Here is a 16,169-nt window from a genome sequence, read left to right as displayed (position 1 = left end):
GATAGATTTGTCATAATTGGTTCAGGACATAATGTATAGATGAGATTGATAGATTTGTCATAATTAGTTCAGGACATATTGTATAGATGAGATTTTTATCAAGAGTAAGCCAAACTTCCAGGTGAAGGTCACAAAATCACACACAATTGTATCGCATGAAAGGTCTTACCATAAAGTATGTATCTACAAATAATAAAACTATGAAATCCCTAGCTTGAATACTTCAAGATATATTTGTAATGATTTTCCTATATATCAGCATATAACAGTAAATCTGAACCTTCCTGGTCCGGTGGTTTTTGAGAGGAAGATTTTTAAATGACTCCACCATACGTTTGCCTTTTCGTGAATATCTTCTCTTTGAAGGGACTCGATCCTTCATTTGAAGAAACTTTAATTCCCTTAACTAAAATATGATTTGTACTACGTTTAATTGAAATTGGCCCATTGGTTCTGGAGAAGATAAAAAAATGAAAAGTTTACGGATAGACTACAGACAAAAGGCGATCAGAATAAGTCACTTTAGCTTTCAGCTCAGGTGAGCTAAAGAAAACTTCGCCTTTCAGACTCATTGATATTCGTGTTGACATTTACTACACTCGGTGGAATGCAATGGCTTTCATTGAGCAAGTATTTGAAATGATCAAACGGCTGTCCATTTCTATTTATTATGAATTATTAATTCTTAGTATGCACTAGTTGATGAAGCCGGACTTAACCTTGTCACTAAACAGTGGTGGCTGTCGCTTAGAATTCGATAAATTGAGATGAGGATGTTTGAACAATATTAATTCAAAAACTCTATATTTAGGATAATATAAAAATATCGGAACTGCCCTTATTCTACGCTTAAAATAAATGAAGTTTCCATGATTTAAGTATACGTGTTATAGCGTTAAGACTAGAAATGATTCATAAAAACGAATTCATAGGAAACATGCACAATAACCATGTACTGCCTCGTTAATAATGTCTGTATATCAATTTTTCTTATTCATTATTTCTATTTTTATTGCATAATCGTATATTTGATTTGAACAATTTTCATTGTCGATAAAGAGCAATTTGGCAATGGACACAAGTTCTTAAAACCTATAGTATTTTCCAGACTAAAAACGCTAATACATGTATATTAAAAGGACTAAATGTAAATACAGTTGTAGTAGAAGTACATAAAAATATTGAAGAAATTGGACCTACTGTTTTATATTCAACTGTTGAAAAAATAATGGCTGAGATATCACGAAAAAACGACGTAAAACACTCTCCCCAAATGAAATCTAAATGAGTGGCCTTGCCAGTATTTTTCAACTAGACTTAGCACAAAGAGGTTAGGATTTTTGATCAACTTGAATTCCCCAAACAATCCAGTTTCAGTAACTTCCTTCAGCCTGATAACCGACTCCACACTGTTCTCATCTTGATAACTGACCCCACACTATTTTCACCCCGATCACTGACTCCACACTGTCCTCACCCTGATAATCGACTCCACACTGTCTCCACTTGATATCTAACCCCACAATGTTCTCATCCTGATAACCGATTCCACACTGTCCCCACCCTGATAACGGACTCCACACTGTCCTCATCAAACTAAATGATTCCACATTGTCCCCTCCCTGATAACCGACTCCACAGTGTCACCATATTGATAACCGACTCCACACTGTCCTCACCCTGATAACCGACTCCACACTGTCCCAATCTTGATAACTGACCCCACACTGTTCTCATCCTGAAAACCAATTTCACACTGTTCCCACTCTGATAACCGACTCCACACTGTCCTCACTCTGATAACCGACTCCACACTGTCCTCAACCTGATAACCGACTACACACTGTCCCCATCTTTATAACTGACTCCACACTGTCCTCAATCTGATAACTGACTCCACACTGTCCCCATCTTCATAACCAACTCCATACTGTCCAAACTCTGATCACTGAATCCACACTGTCCCCACTTTTATACATGTAACTGACTCCATACTGTCCTCATTCTGATAAACGACTCCACACTATCCCCATCTTGTTAACTAACCCCACATAGTTCTCACCCCGATAAGCAACTCCACACTGTCCTCACCCTGACTCCACACTGTCCCCATATTGATAACCGACTCCACACTGTCCTCATCCTGATAACTGACTCCTAATAAAGATGCACTGGTCCTTTGAAATTCAATATTACACAATCATCAGCTTGTATATCTCAATGTGTAGAACTAAAAACATTGCAGGAAATGTACAGCATTTTATTCCTGTCAATTCTTTTGTATCTTGCTAGATTATATTCATGGTTTAAAACAACTAATAAAGATCACTGTTCGGCGTACGATGTATGCAAATCGTCATTCACAACTCTCCACTCTCCACTACCGCACAAATGAATAAGAAAATCTATTTCAGTAGCTTTATTTCCCTTTTAAAAATACCTTATCCAACAAGTGTTTTAAGTAAAGTTTAAATCATACCTTCGTAAGTATTATTCCACATTTTCTGTGCCACCGCCATACCATCAGTAATAGAACTGCCATCTTGAATAGTTCGGTTGTAACTTTCCGCCAAATAAATAGCTCCATCATAAAATGCAGTGATGAAGTAATTCACTACCTAATGGATAAGGAAATAATTATAATTTGAATTAGAAATGAATGTATATGCATTAATTTTCTTTTATCAACAATATGTACTATTTTTGCGATACATGAACATGTTCTTTAATTAAGAAAATTCAGAGAATTACGATGCACGCAATAGAGAGGCACGTGTTTTCTGTAACGAAGGGTAACTAATAACTGCCAAATCACTATTCAGGACGGTGTGAAAATTCTAACGTTATCAAAGGTAATATAATTAATCATTCATATTGTGAAGATTCATGTTTATCCAAATAATGGATGCAGGGGGTAGGACGGGACAAATATCGAGAACACTCTTTTTAAAAATGTTCTCAACAACAGGCGGACTATGATTAGTCATAATGATATAAAAGGATCCTCGGGTGGTGTAAATTCAAGTTTGTTTAATTTGTGGCCTCCAGCGATAGGATCGGGCCACGATAGGGGGAAAATTTACATGGTGATATATGGGGGGGGGATCAATCCAAATCTTCTCAAGAAAAGCAGATAAATATCGGGGGATCTTCTCCCGAGCAGCAAGGCCATGTTAGTGACATTGAAACATCCTCATGTTGAGTGTGGATTCGGTTCGGTTGAACTATGACCGCGTGGAGCTAGGATGCGATGATAAAATAGTATTAATGTTGTCAAGAGCATAAGGATGGAAGAAATCTTTTAAAAGATCATCTGAGGATCACCAGGGCCAAGGTGACTCTGGCGAGCATTGTGACTCATGGGCCTCTTGTTTATAACGAAGAATATCAATTCTATATCCTGAATCCACGTATAATGTTTTTCACATTATACTCAAATAATTACGAGAAAGTCGACATTTCAAAATTATTTAAAGTTAATAATATGTGAAAGTCGACTTTTTAAAATTATAAATTAAATCATCTAATTGTGGTTTTATTTTCCAAAACAGTAAATTTGATTATTGAAATTATTTCATATTTAATAGTTATCATTTTCAATTAAAACCCCTATTTCAGGTCATAGCTGAGTTCGCTTTGCTACATTCGACCATGTCGTTGGGATTTTACAATATTTGTCATTAAAAAGCAGTTCGCATTACAAAATGAGGTATATGCTGAGCATTTCTATGCATGGAATAAACTACATGGTATTAGAACACTCTTAGATGATTTGCCATCCAGGCTCTGGATATCACCGGACTTTTCCCATAATATAATCCAGAATTGCAGTTTTACCAAATTCATCAAATATTTAAGAATTTTTAGTTATTATATTGCCATGCGTTGGAGTAGTAACATTTATCATGGAGTCATGTCCCAAACGGGGAGAAGTCACGGGAAGTACAAGGAGTGAAAAATCGGAGTCCCGGGTCTTAAACATTCAGAGGATGATTGATTGATTGTTTTGCTGTTTTCCGCCACACTCAACAATTTTTCAGTTATCTGGTGGGGCCCAGTTATTTATTGGTGGAAGAGAGAACCCAGATACGATGTACCTGGGAAGAGACCACTGACCTTCCGAAAGTAAACTGGGAAAATTGCTCACTTACCGGCACGAGCCGGATTCGAACCCGCGCTGACCAGAGGTGAGATACCGTGTTGATTTTTGAAAGCGATGCTCTAATCATACGGCCATGGATGAAATAAAGCGTACTTTGTAATACACTGTACCATAAATATCTACTACTTGTCTTTGCAATTACGTCGAATGTTGAGATAATAAAATACATCAAATGATTTAAGTCGTGCATATTTGCTAGATTACAAAATGAGAATTTGATAAATACATGTGCATTTTTATCCTGTTCGTTTGAAGGATATTGGAAAATTTTCTGGACAGGCGGTCTGTATAGTTCCTTTGAAGGGGTATGACAGAAAGCTATTCCAAGCAAATCTTTCTTATTCAAGTTTTACATGTACATATGTGACCTAGACGTAAATCTGTGTTTCTCTATCAGCTGTTTGTACAGAGAGATAGATTGTAAGTGTGTACATATAGATATATTGTAAGTGATGTGTTTTAAGTAAAGGCACATTTTATTTCCAATGATGATTTGGTAAGGAATCGAACAAGGAAATGAATTCAAATCATATATTTGTAGGAATATTGTTCTAGAAAGAAAATTCCATTATCAAAAATGCAACATTTATATCTTAACTTTTATACGTGATGTTTTCAAACGGTTTGGTTTCAAATGCAAAGTCTTCATCTTCGCTTTCGCCGATACATGTAATAGTGATATTATATACACTTTAGTACTTTGTTTATCAAGACTTTCATTAAACCCTCGTGGAACCTTTTGATTTCCTTAAAAAGATGCAATCGTTGAAATCAGCTGACCTCGTCATGTCCAAATTCATAGCCATAATCTCGTCTGCTTCTTTGTTTGACGTCCTCGGCAAACTTAAGGTACTCCACGTTGTCTGGCTGATGGATAGTCAAAAGCAGGAGCGACTGATAGGCCTTTGTGACGGCAGTATCCATGTAATCCCCTGATTAAAAAGAAATCATCTTAAATAACTTGAAAACAGAGTGATTATATTCATCGTAAGTATTCTTGGTATTATCAAAAGATAAGTTTAGTTTTCATAGGTCAACAATTCTAAAATTATGACAAACTTACTGAATTACCTGTATCTTTTCTTACCTCTGTAAAACAGCATGTAATGTCCCAGCCAATCGGAGGGAAATAATTCCATTGCCAGGAAAACGAAACCACCATTGGTCATTTCTAACTGGTCGGCGCGGTACAGAAAATGTCTCAGGAGGTCGGCGGAACAGAATATAACGAAGACTGTGAATGAAAAGTATAATCTGATATCTAAATCAAAGTATTGTAAAGAGGTACAGAACGATACAAAATGTCATAATACTGCCATATGTTGTATATGTAAAAATGTAAAAATTCTGTTTAATTCCTGTGCTGCTAGAGACGACTTTGTCTTTGAAGAGAAAAACAATATCAAAGTATAAGTTTGAAAATCTACACACTGTCAGTAAAACAGTATTACAGCATGGGTGGTTGATTGATTTTATATTGTTTAACGTCCCTCTCGAGAATATTTCACTCATATGGAGACGTCACCACTGCCGGTGAAGGGCTGCAAAATTTAGGCCTATGCTCGGCGCTTACGGCCCTTGAGCAGGGAGGGATCTTTATCGTGCCACACCTGCTGTGACACGGGGCCTCTATTTTTGCGGTTTCATCCGAAGGATCGCCCCATTTGGTCGCCTCTTACGACAAGCAAGGGGTACTGAGGACCTATTCTAACCCGGATCCCCATGGGATTAGGCGAGGATTTAACTTCGTTCTCATGAGCATGAGAATCAAATACACAGGTAAATATAGCAACTGATCTGCCTTTGCATTCAAAATTGTACGAAATCCTTTTGACTGATTTGCGAAACAGAGAGACTTAAGGCAGAAGCAAGATAATGGAAAAGACTCCATATCACCCAAGTAAACATTCGATATTGATAATGTGTTAATTCATCTGGAAGGTAGAAATTATTAGGTAAATCATGTGGATGAAGATATGAATTTTTACATGAAACTCTGACATGTCTGTAGGACCTTCTTAGAGCCAAAACAATGAATAGTCCATGCTCCTGGTGATTTTTCATTAACCTCTTTATAGTTAATTGGCTACATATTGTCTACCTCTGTTTCCTTCAGAAAACAAGAAGCCCACATGCCTTATCACCTGAGTATTACTTAAAATTATCACTAGCCCCAAGGACTATGAAATGAAATGAAACGGTGAAGATAACGAACAGTGATTAATCTCAACTCCTATCAGGAATACAAAATTAAGAGATGGGCAAACACGGACCCCAGGATATACCAGAAGTGGGATTAGGTACCTAGGAAGAGTAAGCATCCCCTGTCGACCGGTCACACCCGCCGTGAGCACTATAGCTTGATCAGGCAAACACTTCAGACAGCATTTAACCCAATGACAGGTGGTATTGGCAAACTAGATCGTTACAATGACCCTGGAATTTGCGAAATGCTGACCTTGTTTGTCAGTAGCATACATTGCAATTGTAAATTGCGGAGCTGCAACGACAAATTCCGTAGTTTAATGTGCTGCATTTGGAGATGGTGAAGATTTACGTAGAATTATTTGAGTATTTGCGTGGAAAATACGAACTAGTTCAAATGAAAATCTTTTGTTTTACACGCATTGAGTCTATGTTTCATCGTTTTAAACGTGGTGAAAAGTCATTTTAATCTCATAGAATACGGTTGATTGTTATAACCCCCCCCCCCCCCCCCCCGAACGAAGTTCTGGGGGTATATAGGAATCACTCGGTCTGTCCGTCTGTCTGTGCATATTCGTGTCCGGGCCATAACTTCTTTGTTCTTTGACTTAGGCATACCATATTTGGCACACAGATGGATCCCCATGAGACGATGTGTCGAGTACCTTCATGACCTCTATATGACCTTGACCTCAAGGTCAAAATTAAAGATTTTTACAAGGGATTAGTGTGAGGGTCATGACTTCTTTGTTCTTTGACATAGGCATACCATATTTGGCACACAGATGGATCCCCATGAGACGATGTGTCGGGTACCTTCATGACCTCTATATGAACTTGAACTTTGACCTCAAGGTCAAAATTGATTATAGGATTTTGACATAGTCATACCATAAGACATGGGTGTATCACCATGAGACTATGTGTCATGTACATTCATGACCTCTTATGACCTTGACCTTTGATCCCAAGGTCAAAATTATAGGTTCATGCCATGGATTTGTGTTCGGACTATATCTTCAATTTTCTTCTACAAAGGCATACCATATTTTTACACTCAGGAAAGAGGTAATTTATACCTATTAACAACACCCTTTGGGAGATTGGGGTAAGCGGGGGGTATTCTTAGTGAGCATTGCTCACAGTACCTCTTGTTTGATTGGTTGAATATTGTTTAACGTCCCGCTTGAGAATTTTCTACTCATAAGGAGACATCATCATTGCCGGAGAAGTGCTGTACAATTTAGGCCTAGGCTCGGCGCTTACAGCCTTTGAGTAGGGAGGGATCTTTTCATGCCACACCTGCTGTGACACGGGGCCTCGGTTTTTGTGGTCTCATCCGAAGTACCGCCCCCATTTGGTCGCCTCTTACAACAATCAAGGGGTACTGAGGACCTATTCTAACCGAATACCTATGGGAACCATAGAATACGGTATCTATTGCCAATTCCGTCATATGCATTTTGGTCTCATACTTACATCTAGCATGTTGACTAGCTTCCAAAAGTAACGACCCCGGGTCTTTGAGTTTTGTGGCAGAAAAAGGAATATCCACAGGTCGAGGTAAGCTTTCTATGCCTTTAAGGTCAATTGCCAATTGACTTCCCGCTAGATTAAAGAACACGTAATCCTGGTCATATAGAATAGCTATATGAGACCATGAATACTCTTTTAGAATTTCCACCATAGAATCTGAAAAGAAGGAAAGTAGATTAAGAATCGATGAAAATTCCAAACGTCTTCATTATTTATCAAATATACAAAGTATCATTGATAATCAATTAATTCACTTTCAGTTTGATGCTGAAATTGACGTTGTTAGTGGATTGAAGGAAGTGTATTTCACCGGGGGCAAGCAGTAACCGTTTCCGCTTTTAAAGGCGAGTCAACATGTTCTACATATCTCTTTCTCTCCAATCATCACTACTAGACTATTATTATGATAGATTATTCAGAAAAGGTCCACTATGGTATTATCATCAGGCACTTGCTCCTTCGCGTTGAGGGCGAAAGAGTGAAATTGCGGAGGTGTAGCGCGAAAAATGAAGCGACAGGGTAAAGGCGAAAGAGCGAAAACACAAAGGCGAAAGAGTGAAAATAATATCGCTCCTACGTCTTCTCAACTGTGAAGATAACGAATTTTCTTCAAATTTATTTACAACTTGGAATGAATTACGTTTGCAGGAAGGTGATTTGTTCATATTCAGTAGATTCCAATATGGATATACTAAAGTGTGTATCAAACTCATTCAATGAATGTTCTATTAGATTATCTACCACATCCTTTTTGTCTCCATCAAACTCCATTTTTATGGTTTCACGTATGTGTACCAACAGCTCAAAAGAAACAATAGAGAAATTCAGGATTTAATTCAGAAATAGATTCAGCATCCTTGAACAAGAATCAACAAACGATGACATATAAAGCCAATGGGAAACCTTTGAAACTATAACGAAAGCGCAATGCAAGTCTTAGGACCAAGAAATAGAATACACAAGGAATGGATGAATGACAAGAACTGGGAAAAGGTCTAGATGAGAAGAAGCAGCTGAAAGAAAATTTAACTTTGATCGATCGGAAAGAGTAAAAAAAAAGACTATGGAAGGATTACAGTGATAAAGGACAAAGAAACGGGCAAGGGAAATCGAGTTAGAAGGAGAGACAGAAGATGCGCACGAACTGGCAATATGAAAAGTGTGTATGATGTCACTAATAAGTTGTGGAAAGATAAACCGATGAATCCTAGTGTTGTGTTTTTTGTGTGTATTTTTACGGTCCGTCAAGATTTTTTTCACTCCTATTGAGACGTCACTAGCTTTAGCTGGAGTACCACAAATTTAGACAAAGAAACCGCTACATATGTTTATGTCTTAGGTTTTATGCGGCCATGGCATGAGCGGGGCTTGACCCACGACCCACCGATTACAAAGCGAACACTACCACTGAGCTACCACGACCGGTTCTTTGTGTTGTGAAATGCAAATATGTTGAGATGAAAAACCTGATACTAGAAAAAAATGAAAATAATACCAAAATACCATCAGGGAACTGAAGACTTGGAAATCACCAGGATTCAATAACATCACTGTAAAACTCCTAAAAGCAGATACTGACAGCAGTTGATAAAACACAAAAGGCCATTCACAACGTATGGAGAGCATATAATATACCACAAGATTGGATCAAAGGGTTGGTAGTTAAACTTCCAAAAATAGAGATTTAGCATAGGGTGGTAACTGGAGAGGATTCTGGCCTGATTCCAAATGAAAGCGTTAGAGAATTAATCGACATGGAAAATATAAAAACGAGATGGAAATAGATAGGACATGTACTAACGATGATAAGTAATAACCATGCTATAAACAACCCTAGACTGGCCACCCGAAGGGGTAGGAAACAAGGAAGACGAGAACTGTGGGAAAAGAAAGGAAAAAACTGGGATTTGGATCGTTGTATGACTCCGCAAGGGAAGCCAAAGACAGAACAGAATAAAGAGGAATTATACAAGGCTCAATTCTAAATATGGAAAGACGGAATTGATGATGATGATGATGATGCTGCTGATGAACCAACAACGTTTGTATTTCGAAGTTGATGGCGAAAGACCGATAATTTTGCTTCTTCGCCTTTATGATTGATTGATGTTTTCCGCCACTCAACAATTTTGCAGTTATCTGGTGGCGCCCAGTTTTTATAGATGGAAGAGAGAACCCAGATACAATGTACCTTGGAAGAGACCACCGACCTTCCGAAAGTAAACTGGGAAACTTTCTCACTTACCAGCGCGAGCGGGATTCGAACCCGCGCCTTCATGAAAGGTGACGATAACGAACAGTGATCAATCATATTTTCATTCCTTTGCTTCTTTATTCTCAAAACTTCGGTCCCTCGCTCTCGCAATTTTTCGCCCCTCGCATCTTTGCATAAAAAGCGAAGAAAAGGAGATAATGCCCTGATCAGAACGCCATAAAATAACGCGGCTCTGATTGTCGTTTTCTTGGTGAATCTGCGGAAGTTACTATCCAAAGTGTTGTACATATATACATTAGTTTTATTTAGTTAATCAGGTTGCAGCTAATAGCTTGCCGTAATTGAACGGTTGTCATTATTCATCGACCTCAGATACACATGTAATAGCTCTATTAAAATAAGCGTGTGTAGGAAAAGTCGCAATGGTCGGCATTTCGTAGCTCCGGTGTAATTTCCAAACACGGTTAAAGCATTATCGATAAGGTGTTTTTTTCTGTTGTCAAGTTGATTGTTACCTCTTTTTACGAAAATTGAAAAAGAAACAGCCAATCTGGTGATTAACTTATTTTCCTTAAAGTGTTACATTTCCGATGTTCAAAATAATGCATACTTGATTGACGATAAGATTTAATGGCACCTCCCTCGAAAGTGACCAGCTTCATTTTTAAGGAAAATGAAATTTGATTTTAATTCAAATTTATCTTATTATTTCCTTCTTCAGAACAATTTTAGCTTTCTGATTTAATTCTAGGAGACACATGTCTTTTTGAATTGTGAAATCGTGATAGAATTAGGCGTTGGTACGATAAAGATCCTTCGCTGTTACGACTGTTAGCATTATTTGTGGCACCTCACCTGAAGCTGGTGATGTCTTTACAAAATCGGATGTAAAACAAGGCACGATGGGTGTGACCGGTCGACAGGGTATGCTTACTCCTCCTAGACACCTGATCCCACCTCTGATCTAGGGGTCCATGTTTGCCCAACTCTTAATTTTGTATTCCTTATAGGAGTTATGAGATTGATCGCTGTTAATTATCTTCAATTGTTCATACAAACCCCACAAATGATTTAATCCACTATATTCACAACCTATTCTAAAGTTGGATGTATAACATCGAAGAATCAGGCCTGCAGTGAATTCTTTCGTATTTAGTAAACATTACACCTATAGGAGAAGCTGGTCGAGGACCTATGAATTTATCATGTGGCAATAGTTGGAATACTGTTACAGTATTTTTGTTTGCTGTACTTTGGATTTTTGTCTAATTCAGTATATGTCTTTTGCAAATTATCTAACTAAATTGCAGAAGGGCAAAACCTAAATTTGAATGAGAGTCGCTATTTCAAATCTTCACTCTATCGTGAGGAAATTGTTTTAAAAATATTTCAATTTTACATCTTCAAATCTATACAATTTATAAAGCATGCACATTGTGGTTGTAGATTTTTCAATATTTCAAATTTCATAAACCATGAGATTACTTACAGAATTCCAATCAAATCACACCTGATAAACATAATTGGCGTACACTGAAAATTATGGATACTTGTTCATTTTGTTTTTCATAATCAAGCAACTTTCAGTTTTTCTACTAACTATTGAAAAATTGTGAAAATAGATTAACAGTTGGCTTCCCAACGGAGAAAATGTATGTTTAAACTTTTGAAATCGATGAAAGATATGTATTTTAATTGTGTCACAGGGTTTTCATGTAGGAAGTGTATTGATATGTTTGTAAAATATGGGGATTTCATAAAGGTGATGCTGTAGAGATGATACATTTAGAATATCTTACAATTGCGTTGAAAATCAGATAAATACCTCGACATATATCATATACCTAGTAGTGTATCAGTCCTGATTCACCTATCTTGGCTAGGGTGAGACAGCTGCAAGGAGGTAGGGCTGTCTCGCCCTAAGGACCGAAATATCTCTATCTCGGCTGAGATATCTCTGTTTCGGCCAGTTGTCAAGGGGCTGTCTCGCCCTCAAATTTCAAATATTAACCCAGATGAAATTCAGTTTGTCTACATCAACATCAGTGAGATAATATTCAGGAGAATTACGTAAGATAACGCACACGTGACAATTTCCTAAACAACAGATCCTATCTATATTGGGACATAAACTATACGTATTTTTGCATTCAGTTATTATTTCGAATTTAAAAACCGTGTTTAAAAACCAGTTTTTTAAAGTTCATTTTACACAAGGAATTCAATTTTGAGCTTAATTTTGCGAGTTTTTAAAACCGTTTTAACGTACATGTATAATATATACTAAACCGCCTTCGACAGCACTTATTTTAGCGCCATATTTTGGGGACCGGTATACTAGAAGTGTTCCCTGAAATAAGAGAACTGTGAAAGGTGAAGACAGCGAACAGTGATCAATTTCATTACTCCTATAAGGAATACAAAACAGAGCTGGTGTTGTTTTACACATGTCTCTTCTCTCACTGTTGCACGGTTATGAGAATAAAGCTCATTGTCATATCATGTCGCCATCTGGGTGTTTGTCGCCTATGACGTCACACGCAGAGACGAGCATTATGCAGGAAATGTGAAGATAACGAACAGTGATCAATCTCATATTTCCTATAAGGGATATAAAATTAAGAGTTGGACAGATGAACGGACCCTGGATATACCAGAGGTGGGATCAGGAGTAAGCATAGAATAGCTAGTGGAATTCGAATTTCAAAACACAAAAACTGTGTCAATAGTGAATATTGATATTACGAAACGGATATATAAACTCTTCCATTTTGAAGACTTCAATTTTCTTCCTGTACCATATTGGATCCACCCCACCCCAAATGCTGTAATCATTCGGCACGAACATCCTAGTGACTCCCATACAAATGCTGTAATCATCCGGCCCGAACATCCTAGTGAATCCCATACGAGCAGAAAACATATTCATACGTGTAAATCATTGCTCAGAATCATAAAGAATTCTTGGAAATAAAGCAGGTTGGCTTATATATTATGATCGGTGATATGACATTTTTAAAAACGGTTTCTATGCAAGATTTGTGTATTCCATTGAAATATATAAACTCTGAAGTTACATATTTTATCAAAAATACATCCGTAATACCCAAGGAATTGAACATTTAAAAATAGAAGAAGGGGGGTACCGGAAGTCCTGTCCACAAGCACCCGTGGGTTGGCTGTGACTTTGAAAGGAATATGTCCAAGATTTGATAATGACTAGTATTTGCAAAAAGATAAAGTATTACATATACCTAACTATATTTTAAAAATTCAATTAAAATCAAATAAATTATATATGATGAAAGGTTGAGAATTATAAAGTTGTACTGTTCTTAACCTTCAAGGCCTGTGATTTATGTGTATGAAAAGTATTCATCTATTGATTATGGGGAAATCAATAAACAATTATGAAATGTCAGCATTTTTATGAGTTAAGAGGAACAATTTAGGAAGATATGAATATTTCTATTAAGAGTAATTCATTAGTATCTGTTCATTATTCGCCACACATTGTGAACGCTATGATATGATATTGATTCCCACACAACAGCATACAATATTGCAATAAACATTTATAATACACCTATGAAATTGGGAAAGAAAATTATAAACGAAATCCAATGCAACATAGTTATTCGTTTGAAATAGTGATATTCAATTCTTTCATTTCTTAAGAAAAGGTTTCATGCACATTATATCTAACTGAAATATTCGAGAACATTCCCCTGATTGATGTGCTGGTACTCTAAATGAGTTCATAATGCATGTACTTTATTGATGTGAAACAGGTTTGTTTTCCTCATAAAGGAGGTATTTTCTGAATATACACATTACAAGTGAACAGCTTATGCAATGATTGGCGTAATAATGGAAAAACCGTGATTCATGACTTCGTCGAAACACTATCCTCTGAATCTGACACTGCGAGAGTGCGAGATCTCCGAGAAACTCGAAAGTGAGACAGGCGTTTCTGATTTATTTCTGTTTAATAACGTGTCTAGTAAAGAAAAATGAGACTGGATCGATACAAATATAAAATGATAGTTAAAATTCGTCGGTCACTAACTAAACTATTTGTATACATTTTTATGAATAATATAATTCAAAATCTAGTAATTCATTGTTTCTACAAGTTTGACATTTCAAGGACCACATGACATCGTTCTTAATTATTTGCAAAGCAGAATCTAGAAACCTATATTTCGAACACTTTTTACTTCAATTGAGATTTTCACATTCTGTATCAAGTTTTGAATTTCTTTACCTTTTCTTTCGTAAATTTACGTAATTTATACCTCAATGAGATTTTTTATGAATTTGTTTGTGTCATATTCACCAACAGTATAAATTTCATTTAAATTTTCAATATCTCGATTACAATTTGAAACATGTTTGTCATATCAGAACTGAAGTCGCAGTTCCGAATTTAAAAAATCACAAATTTTCGGGAACCTACACCCTGGGTCCCCGCCAACTACATGTATTCTTTAGGGCATAGATTATGCGTAACTTAAGACATGTCATTTAATTTGAAGATATCATACAACATGTATATGTTGTGATCATTGAGGTTGAAAATTATGCCTAAACTCCTTCAATACCAAATGTGTATAACTTGAGATAACAATTATGAATATATAAGTACTCATAATTTTAGATCTTGTTTGTCAACCTTCTTTTTGTCTTGATTTATATAAATAAGATATGTTCAGATAAAAGCATATAATACCGTGTTTTGTGATTATTATAGCTGAAAAAGATGCTTAAAATACATCAACAATAAAATAGATAGAAACCACAACTATTTAACCATTGCATTATATTTCACATATTCTTTTATTCGGTATGGATGTTTAAAGTACGAAAACTTAGATTTGATATTATTATTCTAGGGTATTAAAGCTTACCATAGATAAAGAAATGAAAGTTCAAATAAAAAATTCATCTTTGTTATAGCATTCACGATGAATTCAACATCACTTATGTTATTGATCAATTTAGGTATGCAGGGATATATCTTACTTGACAATTTCCCTAAATTGTAAGACGTCCTCGTGAATGTTGTGTACATGTCTTTGTCCAGAACATTTCGAATTATGAGATCCCCAACTCCACTGACAATCGGGATATTTAGGTACTGAGCGAGTCTCCCTGCTGCCACGAGGGTAGCCGAACAGGCAGGTCCTATCACTGCATTTACTTTGTAAACATAGTGAAGTTCCGAAAGGTGTCCAATTACTGTCTCTTTGGGGCAAAATCCTGTGTAATTATGATAGATTGGTGTAAAACGTATTCCATACCGTGATTCGGAAAGCTCGAACGCGATGTCCAAAGCAGGTCCTACTCGACGAAGATCAAAAGGTTCTTCCGCACTTGTCATAAGTAAAACGCCGACTTTCACATCGGTCAGGGAGTGGACGTAAAGCAAAATAATAGAGAAAAGCAAAAATATGGTCTTCGTGCACATTTTCACCAATACCATCTTAACTATGAATTTCTGATACGGACTACAAGGAGACTCATCATGATCACAGTTCAAGCTCTTTAACAGAACTGGAATCTTTTGATTTAATGTAATCCGATAAACTCGTTGGTCACTGTATAGTTGTACTTTCATAATTCAGACGACGAATAAGACGCTAATTGATTCATGACGGAATAACCCAGCTCGTGTATCAAAGTAATGAATCCCTGTATCTATAGTGAACGAAGTAGTATTGCTTCAGCCGTTCAGGTATTTGCGATCGAGTAATTAATATCCAATTTGACATTATTATTGATGTATATTACACAAACAAGCAAACGTATAATATACACATTTGAAATCTCTTTTTCAGTCACAGTGGTATTTCGTAGTTTACAAAGACGAGCATGTATTGATGTGTATTGTATAGAACCTGCTTCCTACGCAAAAAGAGGAATTATGATGAGTATTTATCAATTTCCCTACTTTATTACTATAAACAAATCAATGGATATAAATATAATATCTGACAGTTTTAACTGTTTAGGCGTGTTTTGTGATTTTATAACATAAAGATGGTTTCA

At 36.5% G+C, this 16,169-nt stretch overlaps 1 protein-coding gene across 1 annotated transcript in view; it reads right to left on the bottom strand.

Annotated features, from left to right (window-relative positions):
• LOC125682104 (atrial natriuretic peptide receptor 1-like) overlaps window positions 1–15,611 on the bottom strand; it is a 55,606-nt gene extending 39,995 nt beyond the window's left edge. The window contains exons 1-5 of the mRNA XM_048922531.2: window positions 15,144–15,611; window positions 7,847–8,059; window positions 5,250–5,396; window positions 4,943–5,094; window positions 2,480–2,618 (exon numbers count right to left, since the gene is read on the bottom strand). Of these exons, the coding sequence (XP_048778488.1) occupies window positions 2,480–2,618; window positions 4,943–5,094; window positions 5,250–5,396; window positions 7,847–8,059; window positions 15,144–15,603 (1,111 nt within the window). The 5' untranslated portion in view covers window positions 15,604–15,611. The remainder of the gene's footprint in view (window positions 1–2,479; window positions 2,619–4,942; window positions 5,095–5,249; window positions 5,397–7,846; window positions 8,060–15,143) is intronic.
• Window positions 15,612–16,169: the final 558 nt, after the last annotated feature.

The sequence above is a fragment of the Ostrea edulis genome, chromosome 1 (assembly GCF_947568905.1).
Source record: "Ostrea edulis chromosome 1, xbOstEdul1.1, whole genome shotgun sequence".
NCBI lineage: Eukaryota > Metazoa > Mollusca > Bivalvia > Ostreida > Ostreidae > Ostrea > Ostrea edulis.
This window is presented reverse-complemented; position numbering and strand designations above follow the sequence as displayed.